General features: G+C 40.7%; 1 protein-coding gene across 15 annotated transcripts in view; it reads left to right on the top strand.

Moving 5' to 3' along the window:
• Positions 1-15,975, top strand: part of SVIL (supervillin) — a 171,403-nt gene that overhangs the window by 46,643 nt on the left and 108,785 nt on the right. For 8 of the 15 annotated variants that reach the window (XM_078378609.1, XM_078378592.1, XM_078378610.1 and 5 more), the window contains exon 2: positions 1,302-1,378. Coding sequence is in view for 6 of the 15 variants with exons in the window: in XM_078378575.1 (XP_078234701.1) it covers positions 5,910-5,931 (22 nt within the window). In the remaining 9 variants the exon portion in view is untranslated. Of the gene's footprint in view, positions 1-1,301; positions 1,379-5,773; positions 5,932-9,708; positions 10,241-12,687; positions 12,865-15,975 lie in introns of those variants that run through there. The other 7 variants (XM_078378585.1, XM_078378589.1, XM_078378588.1 and 4 more) reach the window with 3 other exon arrangements.

Below are 15,975 nucleotides of genomic sequence, written 5' to 3'. Positions count from 1 at the left end.
ATACCTACCTGTGGCCTTAGGTCATCTTGAGAAATCTTTTCCGTATGTCACAGTAACCAGATATTCAGACCGTGACCATGAGAGAGAGAGGGCTTGGTGATAGTTCTTAGACCCAGGAATGTTATCCCAGGGTTGTAATCTTTTCTGTAGTAGTCTTTTCTTGTCCAGGTTTTAAAATATCTGCTTTTACATTCCTGTGATTTGGTTTTAACTCATATTCTGATGGGCTATCTTAGCTCTTCTAATCCATGGCGTTATGCCTTGATGGTTTTCAATGTTGTCTTTGTTGGTTTTTAATTTTGGATTTTATTACATAAATTGATTATAGAAACTTTACAGTGAAACTTTGTATATGAAATTTATGAAAGAAATATCTGGCAAGCCACTCTGAGGAAAAGGAAAGTGGACTAGGGGCATAAGGGGCCTCTTTATGTCAGACTCTTAATTCCTGTTAATGCCAGCCAGCATGGGATGTTATGATGGATGTTAGCTAGCCACATCTGAAGAGACGGAGGTTCCCCACCTCCGAACCTGAAGGACCTTTGTACTATCAGAGCTACTCTTATGTGACAAAAGGACAACATCACAAAAGGGATAAGTGGTCAAGCCCAAAAAGTTCACTGTGAAATAATTCATGGTAGAGGATTGTCTTCAAAGAACAGTCTGATTTTATATTGCCTGGATAGTTGTTTGAAAATGCTTCAGTTACTCATACTATAACAAAAAATTCATAGTGCCTTGTGTATCTTTTGCTCTCATAATAAACTGAGCTAGCTTCTGAAGTGTACATGAGATAGGACAGGTGTTCTCATTCTGATTTGTTCCTTATTGTTGAAGACTTTCTTGAATCTTGCCTGACTTGTTTCACTCTTTGTTTATACCGAAAACTAAACAGTTGATTCGTTTTCAATGTCTTTATCATGAACTCCTTCTTCTGCCCCCTTGCCTAGACAAGAATGCAACACGAATACTGTGGTTTGTCTATCCATTTCTGTTTTCTTTCTTGCTCCATAATACAAATTCTACTCATGGAATAGCTGAATGAGTGAAGATTTATTTCCTCCATTGCCAAGTAGCTCTGTAAAACTCCCGAAATATATACATGCTGTTCATTGCAACCACAATTGACTTGATTGTGCTCTAAGATTGATCTGAAATCACCATGAACCACTGCACAATTTTCTTTCACAGCCTGCTTACATCTTTGCATTCAGACACCCGTTAAAATCAATTAAGGATTTATAATCTCAGTGGCTTGGCCCTACATGTGGTTTTAACCGTTGTTTGTTTCTTTAATCCAGGGGAAAGTGCCTTCAGATCAGAGTTCTCCACTGAGCACCAGGATTGGCAAGCTGTGGCATCATGGGCAAGCATTAAGGTAAGTGGTGTTTAAGAAGGATAATTGAATGGTGTTAACTTTGGTTTGACACTCTTTTGTAATGGAAGTTGAAGGTACACATTGCTCTGGAAGTTACATGGTAATGGTGAAAAACCTGCCTGCAAGCCACGTGGAATTTATAGTCATCACAGAAAATGGTTAGTTATATTTGCTACAGAAAATGTTCTCTCCATTATGAGTACTATCTGCACATTTAAAATTGTCTTCTGTGAAATAAAAATATAGCACATGGTTTCTCATCCAGTCAGTGTTTTGTGGGGCAGAGGGTTGGGAGCGAGAAATTGTTTCCGTAGCAGAACCATTGGCTGCAGAAGAATTATAAAATATCCTTAGCTGTGTGCATATCTTGGAAAAGTTCCTTTTTAGGAATACATCTCTCATAATCCTCTGAACATTACTTCAAGGTGGTGGATTACCAGGCCTGGCCCAAAAACATTCTGCTGCCTAGGGCGACTGACATAACAATACTTTTCTCCCCATTGTCTGATTTCACTGAAAAATGACCGAAAGGATACTTGCATCTAATTTAGCACTGAAGAGGAGCTAGCCGGCCCTTCCAGTGTCATCCTAGCTGAGGAATTTTGGAAGTTGTGTTCCAAAATGTACCTTTAAAACTTTTGCTCACCATCACTGCCTCTTTTAAGGAGCCCGGAAAACGTCACATGGCACACCCATGCTGTGGCTCTCCACATCTGCTGCCTAAAGCAATGGCCCCCCAACCTTTTCTGAGCTGCAGACCGGTTGGAGGGCCGGGGTCTATGCGTGGGGGGCAGGGCACCCCCCATACTTGCGGGTGGGCAGGGCACGCTCGCGTATGGGCAGGGCACACTCATGCACATGTGTGGATGGGCGAGGCATGTTCATGTGCATGCACGGATGGTGGAGTGCACTCTCGGGTGGGCGGGGCACCCGTGCGTGCAGATGGGCGGGGCGTGCGTGGGGGGGGAGTGCATGCAGGGGCCCCCGGAGATCTGTCTCCACAGCCTGGTCCTGCCATGGCCGCGGACCGTCACCGGGCTGCGGACCAGGAATTGGGAACCCTACGCCTAAAGTACCCACCTTACTCTGTTTAAAAGGAGGGCATTTATGTATACCACAATTTATGCTGTCGAATTTTAGGTTGACTATTTAAGAAAAGTTGTCTCACACTGTGACATCTAGGGATTTGGTGTGACAGTGGCTCATCCTTGCCCATTATAATAGACGGGGAGAAAGGGCTGCCTTCCCCAATACTCTACCCTTAATCCCAGTTCGGAAGGCTTGTGCTTTAGAACTTAACATGGCTTAGAATCTTCGGCCACAGAAGTTTTGAAACAGTTTGCCATGCTTTCTGTCTGTAAACTCAGCATGCCAGAAATAAACACTGTTCTGTCCAATAATGCCTTTGCTCTGGCACAAATCAAGTAGGAAATTATGCTGTTATACTTCTTTTCCTCTTGTTTCTTTTAGGCTGGGACAAAACCCAAAGGAATTCCCTGATAAGGGTCTTGTTATTCAGTATTGTAGAATTTGAACAAATGCTTTTTGAATTCTGACTTCCAGTGTGTTTGGACATCTTGTCTAAACTGCTTTATTTCTCTTTTCTCCACTCTCTTTTTTCTTTGCTTGTTACCCCTAATGATTGCAGAAATTTAAATGATAATTACCTTGGGATAATGAGGTGTCTGTTTGCTTATGTTTTGTGATGCACTACATACCTACCGTGTTTCCCCGAAAATAAGACAGGATCTTATATTAATTTTTGCTCCAAAAATACATTATGGCTTATTTTCAGGGGATGTTTTTTTTCATGTACAACAATCTACGTTGATTCAAATACAGTCGTGTCATCTTCTAGTTGCTGCACAAGGGTGGAAAACAGGGTTTCGCTTAACTGGAGCTTATTTTTCGGGTAGGGCTTATATTACGAGCATCCTGAAAAACCATACTAGGGATTATTTTCAGGGAAACAGGGTATTCAGACCTATAGAAATGATATTTGTGCAGGAAGGGTCATAGTTTCATGCAGAAGAGCGGTTCAGAAAGGACATCCTCCTTCCTATGGCAAGTGGAAATAATACACTTGTGACATCCATTTGTTAGCTTTCTGCTGGCAAAGGTACAGCTCCCAGAGTAAGCAAATGGTCGAGATGAAGCTTATCCTACCACTCTATTTAGAATGATGGTGCAGTTGCTCCTGTCACCAGGACAGATAAAGCAAGGCCATATTTTGTTCCTGGTTTCAGGCTGAGCTTCTAAAAATAGGAATGAACTGATGACTGTTTGGGCTAATGAGATGCACTTGATTAGGCTTAGAAATCTGAGTTGCATACGAACAACCACAGATCACCCTTCCATTCACTTATTGTGAATGGAGAATCCTAGCCTCCTATAAGAAGCTTTCTTCCCAGCTGCTTTTTTCCAGTAGGGTGTCTAGGAGTGAATTGCCAGGGTTATACTTTTGAGTCTCCATGTGCAGCCTTATGGACTTGATTATGGGGCAGTTTCTGCTAATCTGATGCCAGTTTTTAGGAGTGAATGGTGTGTAAGAAAACAACGTAGTGTTTGAAGCACCCTCTCACGCGAATGACCTTTCTTATGGTCATGTATATGGTTACTGCTGTTAGAGAGTTGATAGAATGTTAGAAAGTTGGTTTACAGACAATGACTCAGGAAGCCCTTGCTTTATAGTTTAGTTCTTCCAAAAACATGGTGTAGCTTGATATGTAGAAAGCCAGAGTCTTTCAGCCTCAAGCTCCATCTGCAGGAGGTGTTGTAAGAGCAATAAAAATAATGTATAGGAAGCTCTTTGATGTGGCGTAGCAATTAGAATGTTGTTGCACTGAAGCTTTAGAGAAGCAGATTCTAGCTTCTATGCTCACCAGCTCACCTTGAACCAATCACTTTCTTTCAGTCCGGCCAGCCTGAGGGGGTTGTTGTGAAGATAAATTGGGAAGAGGGAAGACGTACAGTATCTCAACTTGAGCTTATTGTCGGGAAAGTGGGATATAAATATGTTTTATTTCTTGTTTCAGTTTTGGGTTATGTATCCTTGTGGACGAGGACCAATATGATTGTAAAGGAGGAAATATTTTCAGAAACTAGTAGCACCAACATAGAGATTCCAGGCTCTACATATGGTCATATGGTTTTCTATAAGTTTTCTTCTGATACTTGATGCAGAAATATTGCTTACATTTAATCAGTAGCAAGGGAAAGGTGCTCTGCACACGTCTTATTTCCTTAGATTTTTAACTAATTTTAAATAATTAATTAACTAATTTTAAATAATTTACCGCACCTTTCTCCTTAAAACGATACTATGCTACCCTTCTTCAAAGAAGCTTGGGCCAGTGTGCTTTTTCTCCGTGACCAAAGATTATCTTCTCAGCCACCATACGAGGTTTCCAACTGCAGCTCGCAGAAACCACAGCCAGCACAACTGGTGTTGAAGGCTTCTGGGAATTGCAGTCCAACAGCACGAAGGTTGAGAATCACACTCTGTATAGCATTCATGGCCGAGCAGGGATTGGAATGTCAACCTTTTCAGCAATAGCCTGCTATACTGTCTCCTACACTGCTTTCCCTATATTGTTTCTCCAACAGGTTACCCTCCATGTGCTTTGAGCAACAGCTATTGTCTCTAAGCCTTGGTCATGCTGGGGCTGAAGTCCAAGTGTTGCAGGTTACCTATTTATCATCCTTTGGTTTTGATCAAAGGTGTTTTTTTTTTTTTTTCCATAGCTTTCTGTATTCCAAGGCTGAGCTCAGAAATGAGAAACATAGTTTTGATCAAAGGTAGTTTTATCATAGCTTCAGGTATTCCAAAGCTGAGCTCAGAAGCGAGGAACATTTTTCTAAAAAATTATAGCTTCCAGCATTCCCTTACCGGCCACCATGGAGTTGTCAAAAAGCCCACATTTCCCTTCTTAGACTGAGCCCTGATACTGCAAGCTGGTTCTGGGCCTGATTCCAAGCTCAAATTAGACCCTGCGATGCCCTTGGGGGCCATTTTAAATCTCTTCCTGTGGAAGTCCTTCTATTACACCACGGCGACAGCAACCCACAGTACATTCTATGTCTATGGAGTGTTTGTAAATGTATTCCCTCTCTCTGGTTTGAGGGGGCATGGCATGCATGGTTTCTCCTCAGGGAAGGCTTTTGGTCCCCCCCCCCCCGAAAGAAAAGGGTTTTAAAGATAGCTGTTGGCAACAAAGTTTGGAACTTTAACTTCACCCAGTGCGAGTCACAAACTGGGCAGGCCAAAAATGTCTCTGTGGGTCATTTCAAGCTCTCAGGGAAACTTGAATATGCAGCTAAACAGAATGGTTTGTGAATGAGCCAATGGAGATGGCTAGGCAGACAGGGACCGGGCAATGTGGTATTTTTCCCACAAGTGGGAGGGGGCCGGCGTGTGAGCCAGAAGATATAAGCTGAAACAAAGCGAAGCTGTGTCTCTCTGAATTGTTCACATACACCGGACAAAGTAAGACTTGGGAGAGAGAGAAAGAAAGAGAGAGAGAGAGAAGTCATGATTCTAACAATGGAAACTGGTAAGGCTTCATTTCATAGAGGTTAAAACATCAAAACAAGGAATGCACATGTTTTAAATAACTGTACGTATTCGGTATAGCAAGGTGGTGTCTTGTTTGTGGTTTCTTATTTAGTGTAGATCTTCCCATGTAAAAGCTTTTCAGGAGAGTCTATAATTTTCTCTAGAGAAAAGAACACACTGTGGGAAAACACTTTCCTTCAGAGAGGATCAAGGACATTTCCAGTACATCCTCAATCATGTTCCCAGAAGCAGGAGATACGATAAATGTGGGAGGAGCTGAAGAATGGGAAGTGATGTTACAGTATTTCATTTCAGGCCAGGTCATGGCATTTACCCATTTTGAAAAGACTAGTCTGTGCTTACCATTGAGAAGGGTTAAGGAGGGAAGTCTGTGCTTATTGTTATACGTGTAGATTGGTGGGCTTTTGTTGTTGTTGTTATTGATATAGAATATTTTGGTGAGCTGGATGCAAGACGTTCAGGTAAGAGCTCTGTAACTCTGGAAAAACTGATGTTTGTGGATCATTGTATTAGTATTAACTGTTTTGAAAATGGAACTTTCACCTTACATGTAGTGTACAATTTTAAGGCACTCATCCTGTTTTCCATGTTTGGAATACATCTCTACTTCTGAATAAACATAGGTTTGTAGTATAATGCCCAATATGTTTGGTGGGCTTACTCCCGGGTTGCAGTTCTAAGCATATTTACTGTGGAGTAAATCTCATTTTCTCAGTGGGACTTCAGCAAACATGTTTTGGATCCTGTGAAAATCAAGAATGGGTTTAATGCATTTCTGTTTCCACCTTTCCCCCAGGAAATCCTGGGAACTGTAGCTTGTGTGTAGAAACTGTCAGCACACTCCTCAGTGCTAGTAGTCTTTCATGGCAGTTATCATTGTTCAACTGGTAGTAAACAGATGCATGCATTTAGTGTTAAGTGTGTCTTATGCATCAATGATTACTATCTTGTTATGGAAACAGATGTCGGACTTTGAATACTGGTCTGACACCGTGGTGTTTTCTGGGGAAAAAAATAGGTTAACTGCATATGGTTCCAGCAGTGAAGCCTATGTACTCATAGATGTATTGTTATAGTGTATTGTTATCCTTTGTGAATTTAATGTATCCAGCTACTTGTTGCTGGCTATTTTTTTGTCCTAAAAACATGTGGATTATTGCTACTGTTGTCTTGCCTTTTATCTGATTCCATAATTCACTGCTGTTTAAGATGTAGAATTTATGAGACTCTTGTCCAAAGGAGCCTGAGCATTTAACCTGTGTGGACTTAAGGAGTTCATGTAGATGATGGAAACACGAATCTAGTGGTAGAAGTGCAATAAGAGAAGATGCGGCATGCTTTGATTTTGCTGCCGGCAACCATTCCTTTCTACAGTTTGTCAAAAGAAAGCCAAGTTAAAGTTTCATGCCAGGTGTAATGCATGAATCATATGAGTCAGTCTTGTACAGTTCATGTAGTTGTTCAGATCCAGGCATGAGGGAAAGCAACCATATGACTGACTGGTGTTTCAGAAGAGCTTCTTGCTAGCCGCCTTCTTCAGTACATTCTTCCAATGTGCAACAGAGTTCCCCTCTATGTGCCGTCAGCTAATGGCCAGCCAATAATCAGTGGCCACTTTTTCAGTGGTTTCTAATAATTATTTCCTATGCACTTCCCTGTCTGCAATTATGGGGTTAGCATCACTAGACGATTCCTACATTGCTTTAGAAGAAGGGATGGGATTGTGTGATTCTCCAGATGTACTTGAATTCTAGTTCACATCATCTGTCACTGTTGACTTGTGTTGGTTAGGACTGATGGGAATTGAGGGGAGACATGTTCTCCTTCCCTGATCAAAAGCCTAGGAAACATGTCCTCCTAAATTTAATGCACCAAATCCTCTTGTGTTCAGGTGTCAATCATTTTGAATCTGGTGTAGTCCTAAACAGAAAATGAAAACTGACATTCCAACATTCCAATGCTATCCTCGGAATAAGTAGGGTAGTTTTGAAGGAGTATAGAAATTTGTCACAGCATACATGTAATAAATCTTACAATGTAAGGGCATGGAGGACCTTCTGCGCACAGAGTTTTGTATGTGATAGAATCCTCTAAAGCAGTGGTTCCCAATCTTGGGTCCCCAGATGTTATTGGACTAAAACTCACCATCAGTTGTGCTGGCCAGGCTTTCTGGGAGTTGTAGTTCAAGAGCATCTGGGGACCCAAGATTGGGAACCACTGCTTTAAAGGATCAGATTCCACGGATCACAAGAAACATGGTATTTCTTGTAACTTACTTTTTTCTTTGCCAAATCCTTTACAGCAAAAAAAATTGTGTATACCTATTAACATTTCCTTAAAATCCAAGTTCCTAGCTTTGCTTTACAAAGCATTGTTCCTTTAGTTTAGTTTTAGTTTTGATTTTTTGTGTATGTGATATTGTCGATGGGCTGCCCTCTCTCTCACTTCTAAATGTTTACAGTACTTTTTGTATTTTTAATATACTGCAAAGTGTTGCCTTTATAAGGAAAAAGCAGGAAGCATCTACTGACTCACATTGTGCTAGGAACTTAAAAACTACATTGCTGAGTTTTATTGGGACTGACTAATTTGTCCAATGCCTTGAGGAAGAGTTTTATTCTAAACTTAAACACAGCAAACCTTTTTTATAGTTTTCTCACTAAGTGTAACACACACCCCTTTTGATTTAATGTAGTAATAAACAATGCACAATTTTTTTGGAAACAATTAATACCGTGTTTCCCTGAAAATAAGACAGGATCTTATATTAATTTCTGCTTAAAAAACAACGCATTAGGGCTTATTTTCAGGGGATGTTTTATTTTTTTCATGTACAACAATCTACATGTATTCAAATACAGTCATGCCATCTTCTTCTGGTTGCTGCACAATAGTTGAGGCCAGGGTTTCACTTAAGTGGGGCTTATTTTTGGGGTAGGGCTTACATTACAAGCATCCCAAAAATCATATTAGGCTCATTTTCAGGTTACGTCTTATTTTGGGGGAAACAGGGTATGGTACATGTCACTTATGGTTTTTTCAAACATTATTTTACCAATTATATATGATGTGGCACTCTGTATTATCCCTTAAGTCAGTGGCGAGTGGTCTTTTGGGTGCTGCCTACATCTGCTTACCTCCTTAGCAAAGTACAGAGGATTAAGGCCCTCCCTGTATTCCCATCCTGCTGAACTATAAGCCTTGGGATCAGTGTGGGCGTGTAGGGGGAAAGGATGACAATAGAAGCAGCAGGAGGGGAGGTACAGGATGACTCCATTAGCTCCCCCAACCACTGGTTGAGCCATTTGCCCTGTTTAGCCACAATGGGCATCAGCAGCCATTCTGTCAGGTGAAAGCATTAAATCATGTAAGTTGATGCTAGCCATTCACAGCCTCTTGGCGGAAGAGATTGCGGTGTTTTCCCTTTGATCATGTCATTCTAAGGCTTTTCTTTCCCACTCCACCTTGATTTCCTTCCCCACTTTCTTTTGCATGTACTTTGGGGAGGAGAGAGGGGGCGTATAGAAAATTTGAAGCAAAAGTTTGGATCCAAAATTTTGACACTGCTGGAGGGTTTGAAGTAGCTGTAAGGCCTAGTCTGTTGTGACAGCTGACCTGATCCTTCTGCATTTCAAGAGCTATTTATGGTAGATTAGCTGCTATCAAAGCCCCACTGTTCAGCCCATAAAAGGCTGGTCCTGTTTAAAGTTACCACACTGCACTTGGTTTAGTCTTCTAAAGCTGGAAAGCCCATAGTTGTCTGTGAAGGAATCCTAAGGATGGACAGAACTACTGAACTGAAGAATTGTTCTGTTGTGGATTTCAGGTCTCGAAGAACGCTGAAAGGGAGATTTTTGGCAATAACATTTTCCACCGGTTTTCCAGTCTTCAGAATATAGGTCTTGCACATGTACTCCATTTGCTGCCTGTTTACACCATTGGAAAGTACCGTTCTAAATTCACCCAGCTTTGAATCATCTTGGCTGCAGTTCTACTTGTGAAGCCTGCATGCTAGTAATTTGTGTGTCACTCCTGTTTTTTTAGAATCTGAAAAAGTGTTTCTTTTGGAGATAAATTTAGTTGAAGCGAAGAGTCTCTTCTGAAGTCTTCTAGTCTGCTCTTATCTACTGGATATAAGATTTTAATAGGACAGAATTTTTCTTGGGTGAAAATTTTCTTTTCTTTTTTTCCCTATATTTAAAAGCAAAAACAAAAACAAAAACTACCAGGCTAAAGTTTTTGCTGCATGCACAAACACACAAACAAATGCAAACCAGGATTTTAAAGTAAGTAATATACCCTTTTCCCGAAATGTTTGACTGCAGAAGTTTTAAAATCCAGTTGTCTGAGAATGTTTAAGGATTTGTCAGGTTGAAAAAGCGAATGGGTTTTCCCTCTCTTGAGTTTGTGCATGTCAGTCATACAAAGCATTTTGCAATCTTTTCTTCTTGCCATTGCGTCTGGGGTGAGTTGATTTTATGATGGATTTGAAATGTTTGCCACTTGATGACTTCTTGTGTGAAGTGTGTGACAATTAAATGTGAATGTACTGGCATTTGCCATTGGTTTGATGTGCAAGGATTCTAAGAGCTATAGAAAATAGATGATTAATAATAACCTTATATAGAGAGAGGTATAAAATATGCTGATGAGTTTCAAGTACAAGTATTGTCACTTTAAACAAAGCTTAGAAATGTACTTTTTGAGACTACAGCTTCTGGAATTCCCCAACCATGTTCCATGCCCATGTTTTTGGGAGATTCTGGGAGCTGTAGTCCAATGCAACAACCACCAAACTTTTTCAGTTTCTGTTCTAATGATAGGCTATTCCATATGTTCTGTCTATACTGATCTCTTTCCATTATGTCTGAATAAACAACCTGAAGTACTTGACATTCTGCATCAGTTACAGATCTAGATGTGGGACAATTACTACTAAATATTTTGGATAGTGTGCCTAATAAACTTCAGCTTGATTTTCCAGATACTGTTTCTGCACAAGCAAAGGTGACTACCTGATATCTTAAGATATGTTAACATGCCAGTATGCTTAGTCCCATGGTTCCCAGCCTTGGGTAACCTGCGTCTTCATGGACTTCAATTCCCATAAGCCTTCACTACCCATTGTGCTGCCTGAGGTTTCCAGGAGTTGCAGACCAAGAACCCCTGGGTCACCCAGGCTTGGGAACCAATGGCTTAGTGCATAACTAAAAGTGACCTGTCACACAGGAAGTTTGAAGTTCAAAGCTGACCTCAGCCATGAGCTTAGTAGGCCTAAGACTTAACTTCTTATATCCTGCACGGCACAAATTTCTAGGCCTTCTCAAATGTACAACAGTCCCACACAAGATGCAGGTGATGTAAGTAAATCTCAAGAACAATGTTAATGGTGTGGTTCCATAATTAAAAATGGGCATGTAAGAACAAGTAGCTGTTTTGAATACTAAGAAATAATGACTTTTAACAAACTTTTTCTTATATGTCAAACTTTAAAATTATATAGGAAACAGCAATTGGTTAATAAGCCACATAAAACAGGGGAATATAAAAACATCTTGACAAGCATCTCTCTCCTGCCTTAGCAGCACCATCTTGTTTTTGTGTGTTTGCTCACACTTCTAGCAAGGATTTGCTTTTGGCAGCAGCTGGTTTCTCAATAATACCCCAAGGAATTGCAGTGTGTTATACTAATCAGACAAGTAGAGTAACAGTCAATAAGCCAGTGGTGGTGCTAAACCTCTAACCCAGGACAAGGAAAGAAGTAGCAGTGGGTCATAAAGCAATATATATCAAGGTGTATAAATGAAGTATATTATTTATGCAGAAAAAAGTGCAGCTACTTCATCATGCTTGATCATGTTTCCCCCCATACTTTCCCAAAAAGATACTCTCTACATGTCCTGAACTACATTCCCCATCAGCATGGCTTGGGAGGATGGGTGCTGTCATTCAACCCACCTGGACAACATGAGGTTGGAAATGCCAATCTGATGCTGACCAGATTTGACCTTTCTACTGTTATCTCAGCAGCAAGAAACCCCATATTGTGTGGTCTCCTCAGATATCTCTCTACTAACACAGAGGACAGAAAAATACAAGTGGCTCTTCTCTAATGGCAAACTCCTCTTTTCAGTCGAACTCCAGAGTCTGCCTCTTCACTTTGCCCTATGAGAGAGACAGCCTTCCATGCCATCGTCAGCCTTGGCAACTAGAAGCAACGCTGGTATGGGACTATAGCTGATCTAGTGGCCCCCTCCCCCCACAAACATGACCTCCTGACATTGCCTCAGTAATAGGTCGAGAAGCCAAGCTACGACCGCTTTCTCATCCGGGTGTTTGTTACCCCGTGGGAGGAACATGTACAAGTTGATGATGAAGAACGCATTCCATGAAGCCATAGCTTAAAATAGATGTGGAGACAGTCAAATGTTCATTTTGTCCTGGACACAAACTTAATTGAACTCTGGACCCAATGTGTGGAGTGGTCAGGTAGGTTGCAGTTGTCCCCTTATGTGCAAACTGCACCAAAAAACTAAACAAAGTCAACACATTGAGGGTTCTGCATAATGCAGCATTTTTTTTAACCTACACATTTTATCATTTAATATCCAGTTTGACCAAGCAAGGTAATTGTGCATGAGAATGCCAGGAATGAAGAAATTTCTTCCAGTTTCTATTATAGTATGTAATATCCTTTGCTTCATCTGTCTACTTTAAATCTATTTGTGAAAAGTGCTTTTAGCTGCTGCAGCTTGGAGAATGAAACCAGTGTAGTAGGATCTCTTGACTGCTCACCTCCAAGAAGTGTTGGAGATCTTTCCATAAGTTTCTGCATTTTTCCCCTTTGGAGAGAGTCTTCCCTTTTGTCAGACTGAGTGGCAGTATTTCATCATCTTATCAGTAGCAGTAGGTAAGCTTCATTTGTTGGGGGGATCAAAACTTTATTACAAAATGCCATAATTATGTATGTTTAAAAGTTGTTGACTAAAGAAATACTTTATTTAACTGTTTAAGTTGGATGTGGGGGAAAAGAGTTGAAATTTGCAAGCAAAAGAAAGGGAAGCAAGAAGCAGAGATTCAAATGGGCCATCTAGAAGGACCATGATTCCTGTCTGGGAATATGGAGCCTGCATGGCCATGAGCAGGAATGGGGAGCATGTATCCTTCTAGAAGTTGCTGGAATGCAACCATTGTCATCCCTTGCTGTTGCTTGTGTTGACCTTTAGACTGTGTTGGGAAAATGTGTAGGAAATGCTATGGTATTGGGTCAGGCTGATACACATTTTTTTTCCTGTTATATATATATTTACAGTTGATCCATTCTAATCAGTTCAGGTGATGGGAGCAGTTGAACTGATGCAGGATGATTCTTAACTCTCCATGTTCCTGAAATAGTTGGATTTGCAGATTCAAAAAAAGAGGGATTTCTTTTTCTCCTGTGTTCTTCCACTGTCCCTTCTCAAGACACCCCTCAGTTGCTCCTCTTGAAAAGAAAACATGCTTCTCCCCGAGTTAACTGTTTGCTGTGCTACTATTTGCGAAAGCTGAACCATCAGTGAATTAATAATGCTTTCTGGAAACAGAAAAAGATTTGGCTGCCTCATTCATTATTCAGTTCAGATCTTTTGATTAGAGATGGAAGCTGGAAAAGCACTTGTGGTGTTACTAATACGGGTTGTGATATTGAACTTCACAGAATAATGTGTCACTGACTTTATATAGATGCTGTAGTTGTGCCAGTTCCCTGGTAGGATTCTTTGAGTATGTGGTAGAGCAGCCTGGATATGTCAAAACAATTGACTGACAACAAAGTTTATATTTCAAATCGAATTATATTCTTCGAAAAGGCAGTGTTTCTCTGCACTTGTTCCAAGAGATAGCCTTGAGAATGTGGTTGCTGATTTAACCCTGAAAGCAAGAGAGTGAAATAAGAGTAAATAAGCAAGCTGTTTGTTGGGTGTCGGTCGGGATTGGAGAGAAGATGACACTAGACCTATTAAAATCCTAAGCATCCTGACATCCAGCAAGGAGATTAAGAGACATGTTGTACATAGCACTTCCAGTTCAGTTGTCAGTATTAAATATGTGGAAGTGACCTGGAAGGAGGTGCCCGTTGCAGTCTGGTTAAAAACGTTTGATCATGTGAACTCAAATTTGCAATGTATGTGTACAAAGAAGGAACTTGCATACATCAAAACACAAATTATAAACTGTCTTGGTCTGAAATTATTGTGGAGTTACAGTTCCATTAGGTTACTGTTGGATGCTAGTAGATTGGAGGGACAGGGGCTATCTTTCTGGATTGTGTGTGCTAAGTCCCACCTATAAGAAGAGAGGCATTGTCAAAACAACATTCACATGTATGTGCAATTTGTACTGTTTCCACTTTTCTTCCGCTGCTTGCTGCTTATATACCGCCCCATAGTGCTTCAAGCACTCTCTGGGTGGTTTACAAATTAATTATGCAGGCTACACATTGCCCTCCCCCCAGCAAGCTGGGTACTCATTTTACCAACCTCTGAAGGATAGAAGGCTGAGTCAACCTTGAGCCGGCTACCTGGGATTGAACCCCAGGTCGTGAGCACAGTTTTGGCTGCAGTACAACAGTTTAACCAGTGCCTTCTGGCAGAAAGGGTTGTGGAAATCAACTAAGTGGCACTTCTGGACATACAGACTAAGAACTGGCATCTTCATTTCTCCTTCATGCAGTGATAGCAACCACATGAGTTCTTACTGAAGACCACAGCATCTAGGTTGCCTGAGTGTTGGACAACCAGGCTATTGAGTTAATCTGACCTCTTGTTTCCGGGCTGCTCAGTAGAACAATGATCCCCATATAGCCCTTTGATCAGCAACGACCTTGCCTAGAATATATTTTGACCAGTGGTGGTTGTCTGTGATGTTCAAGCAGCTGTAGTTCACTTGCAGTATATTTAGCATCTATTACTTGGATTGCATGAAACTGAGTATTAGAACAGAAGTGGAAAAGAAGCAGTTTTACTGAGTTTTTGCTTGTTTGAATGTCATTAATAAGCTGTGTCTCAGTACAGCAAGGTGCAGTGCTACATGTTCAGGTTGAAAAACATAAAGCAGTATGATGTGTGGTTGTCAGGCCAGCTTTTGAAAGAAACCTTCCAGGTTTGCTTTGAAAAAAGAAATGCCCAGACGCCAAGTCTTTAGAATTTTGTAATAAGGAATTATCTTTAGCAAAAGTTTGTCTTACTCTAGCTTGACTTCATCGTGCTGTTTCCTTGAAAATGAATATTTTAAATTTGATCTGCTTTAAAGACCAACTGGGTTTCTTCCTGTAAAGTTATATTCTTATTCAAGAACACCTTTCTTTCCATACATGGCAGAGTAATTTTTTTTTTTTGTGACCCACCAGACTAAGCACATAGTACATCACCCATGTATCATAGCCAACCAGAGCCTCTGAGTATGTGTTCTGCTTTCATTTCTTTCCTGGCGGATCTGCCATGACTGGAGAGATTATATTCAGGTTGGCAGCATCAGGTTGGAAAGGTCAGGGTTTTTTCAGCTCCCAGAACTATGCTACTTTAGGAATTCTGGGAATTTTGTAACTCCAGAAAGTACGGTAAATTTCGTCTGTAATGCGTTTGCAGAAGCAACTAGGTATTTGTAAATGTTGGTCGGATGTGAAAATATACATCTGCCAAATCTGACAAAAGCATGAATCCTCTCCGGATTTACATATTGAATTCGGATTTCCCAGCTAGTGGGAGATGAAAGATAAATTGAGTTTAGAGATTCAGATGACAAGAAAACAATGCTGTCTGGTGTCTGATCCCATTTACACATGATGTAAATTACCTTTCAAAGCAAACCGAGACAATCATTTGGCTTTGATTCAGGAAAGAATCTCAGCCACAGACTGTCTTGGTTTCCTCTGCAGCAGGTAACTTAAAAAGCATTGTAGACTTAGAGTGATTCTGTAATAAGTGACTTTGCAGGTTGGAAGAGAAAGTTCTGCAAATGTTTAAAAAAAATCCAAAATATTTTC

Source organism: Pogona vitticeps, chromosome 6 (genome assembly GCF_051106095.1).
Source record: "Pogona vitticeps strain Pit_001003342236 chromosome 6, PviZW2.1, whole genome shotgun sequence".
Lineage (NCBI taxonomy): Eukaryota > Metazoa > Chordata > Lepidosauria > Squamata > Agamidae > Pogona > Pogona vitticeps.
This window is presented reverse-complemented; position numbering and strand designations above follow the sequence as displayed.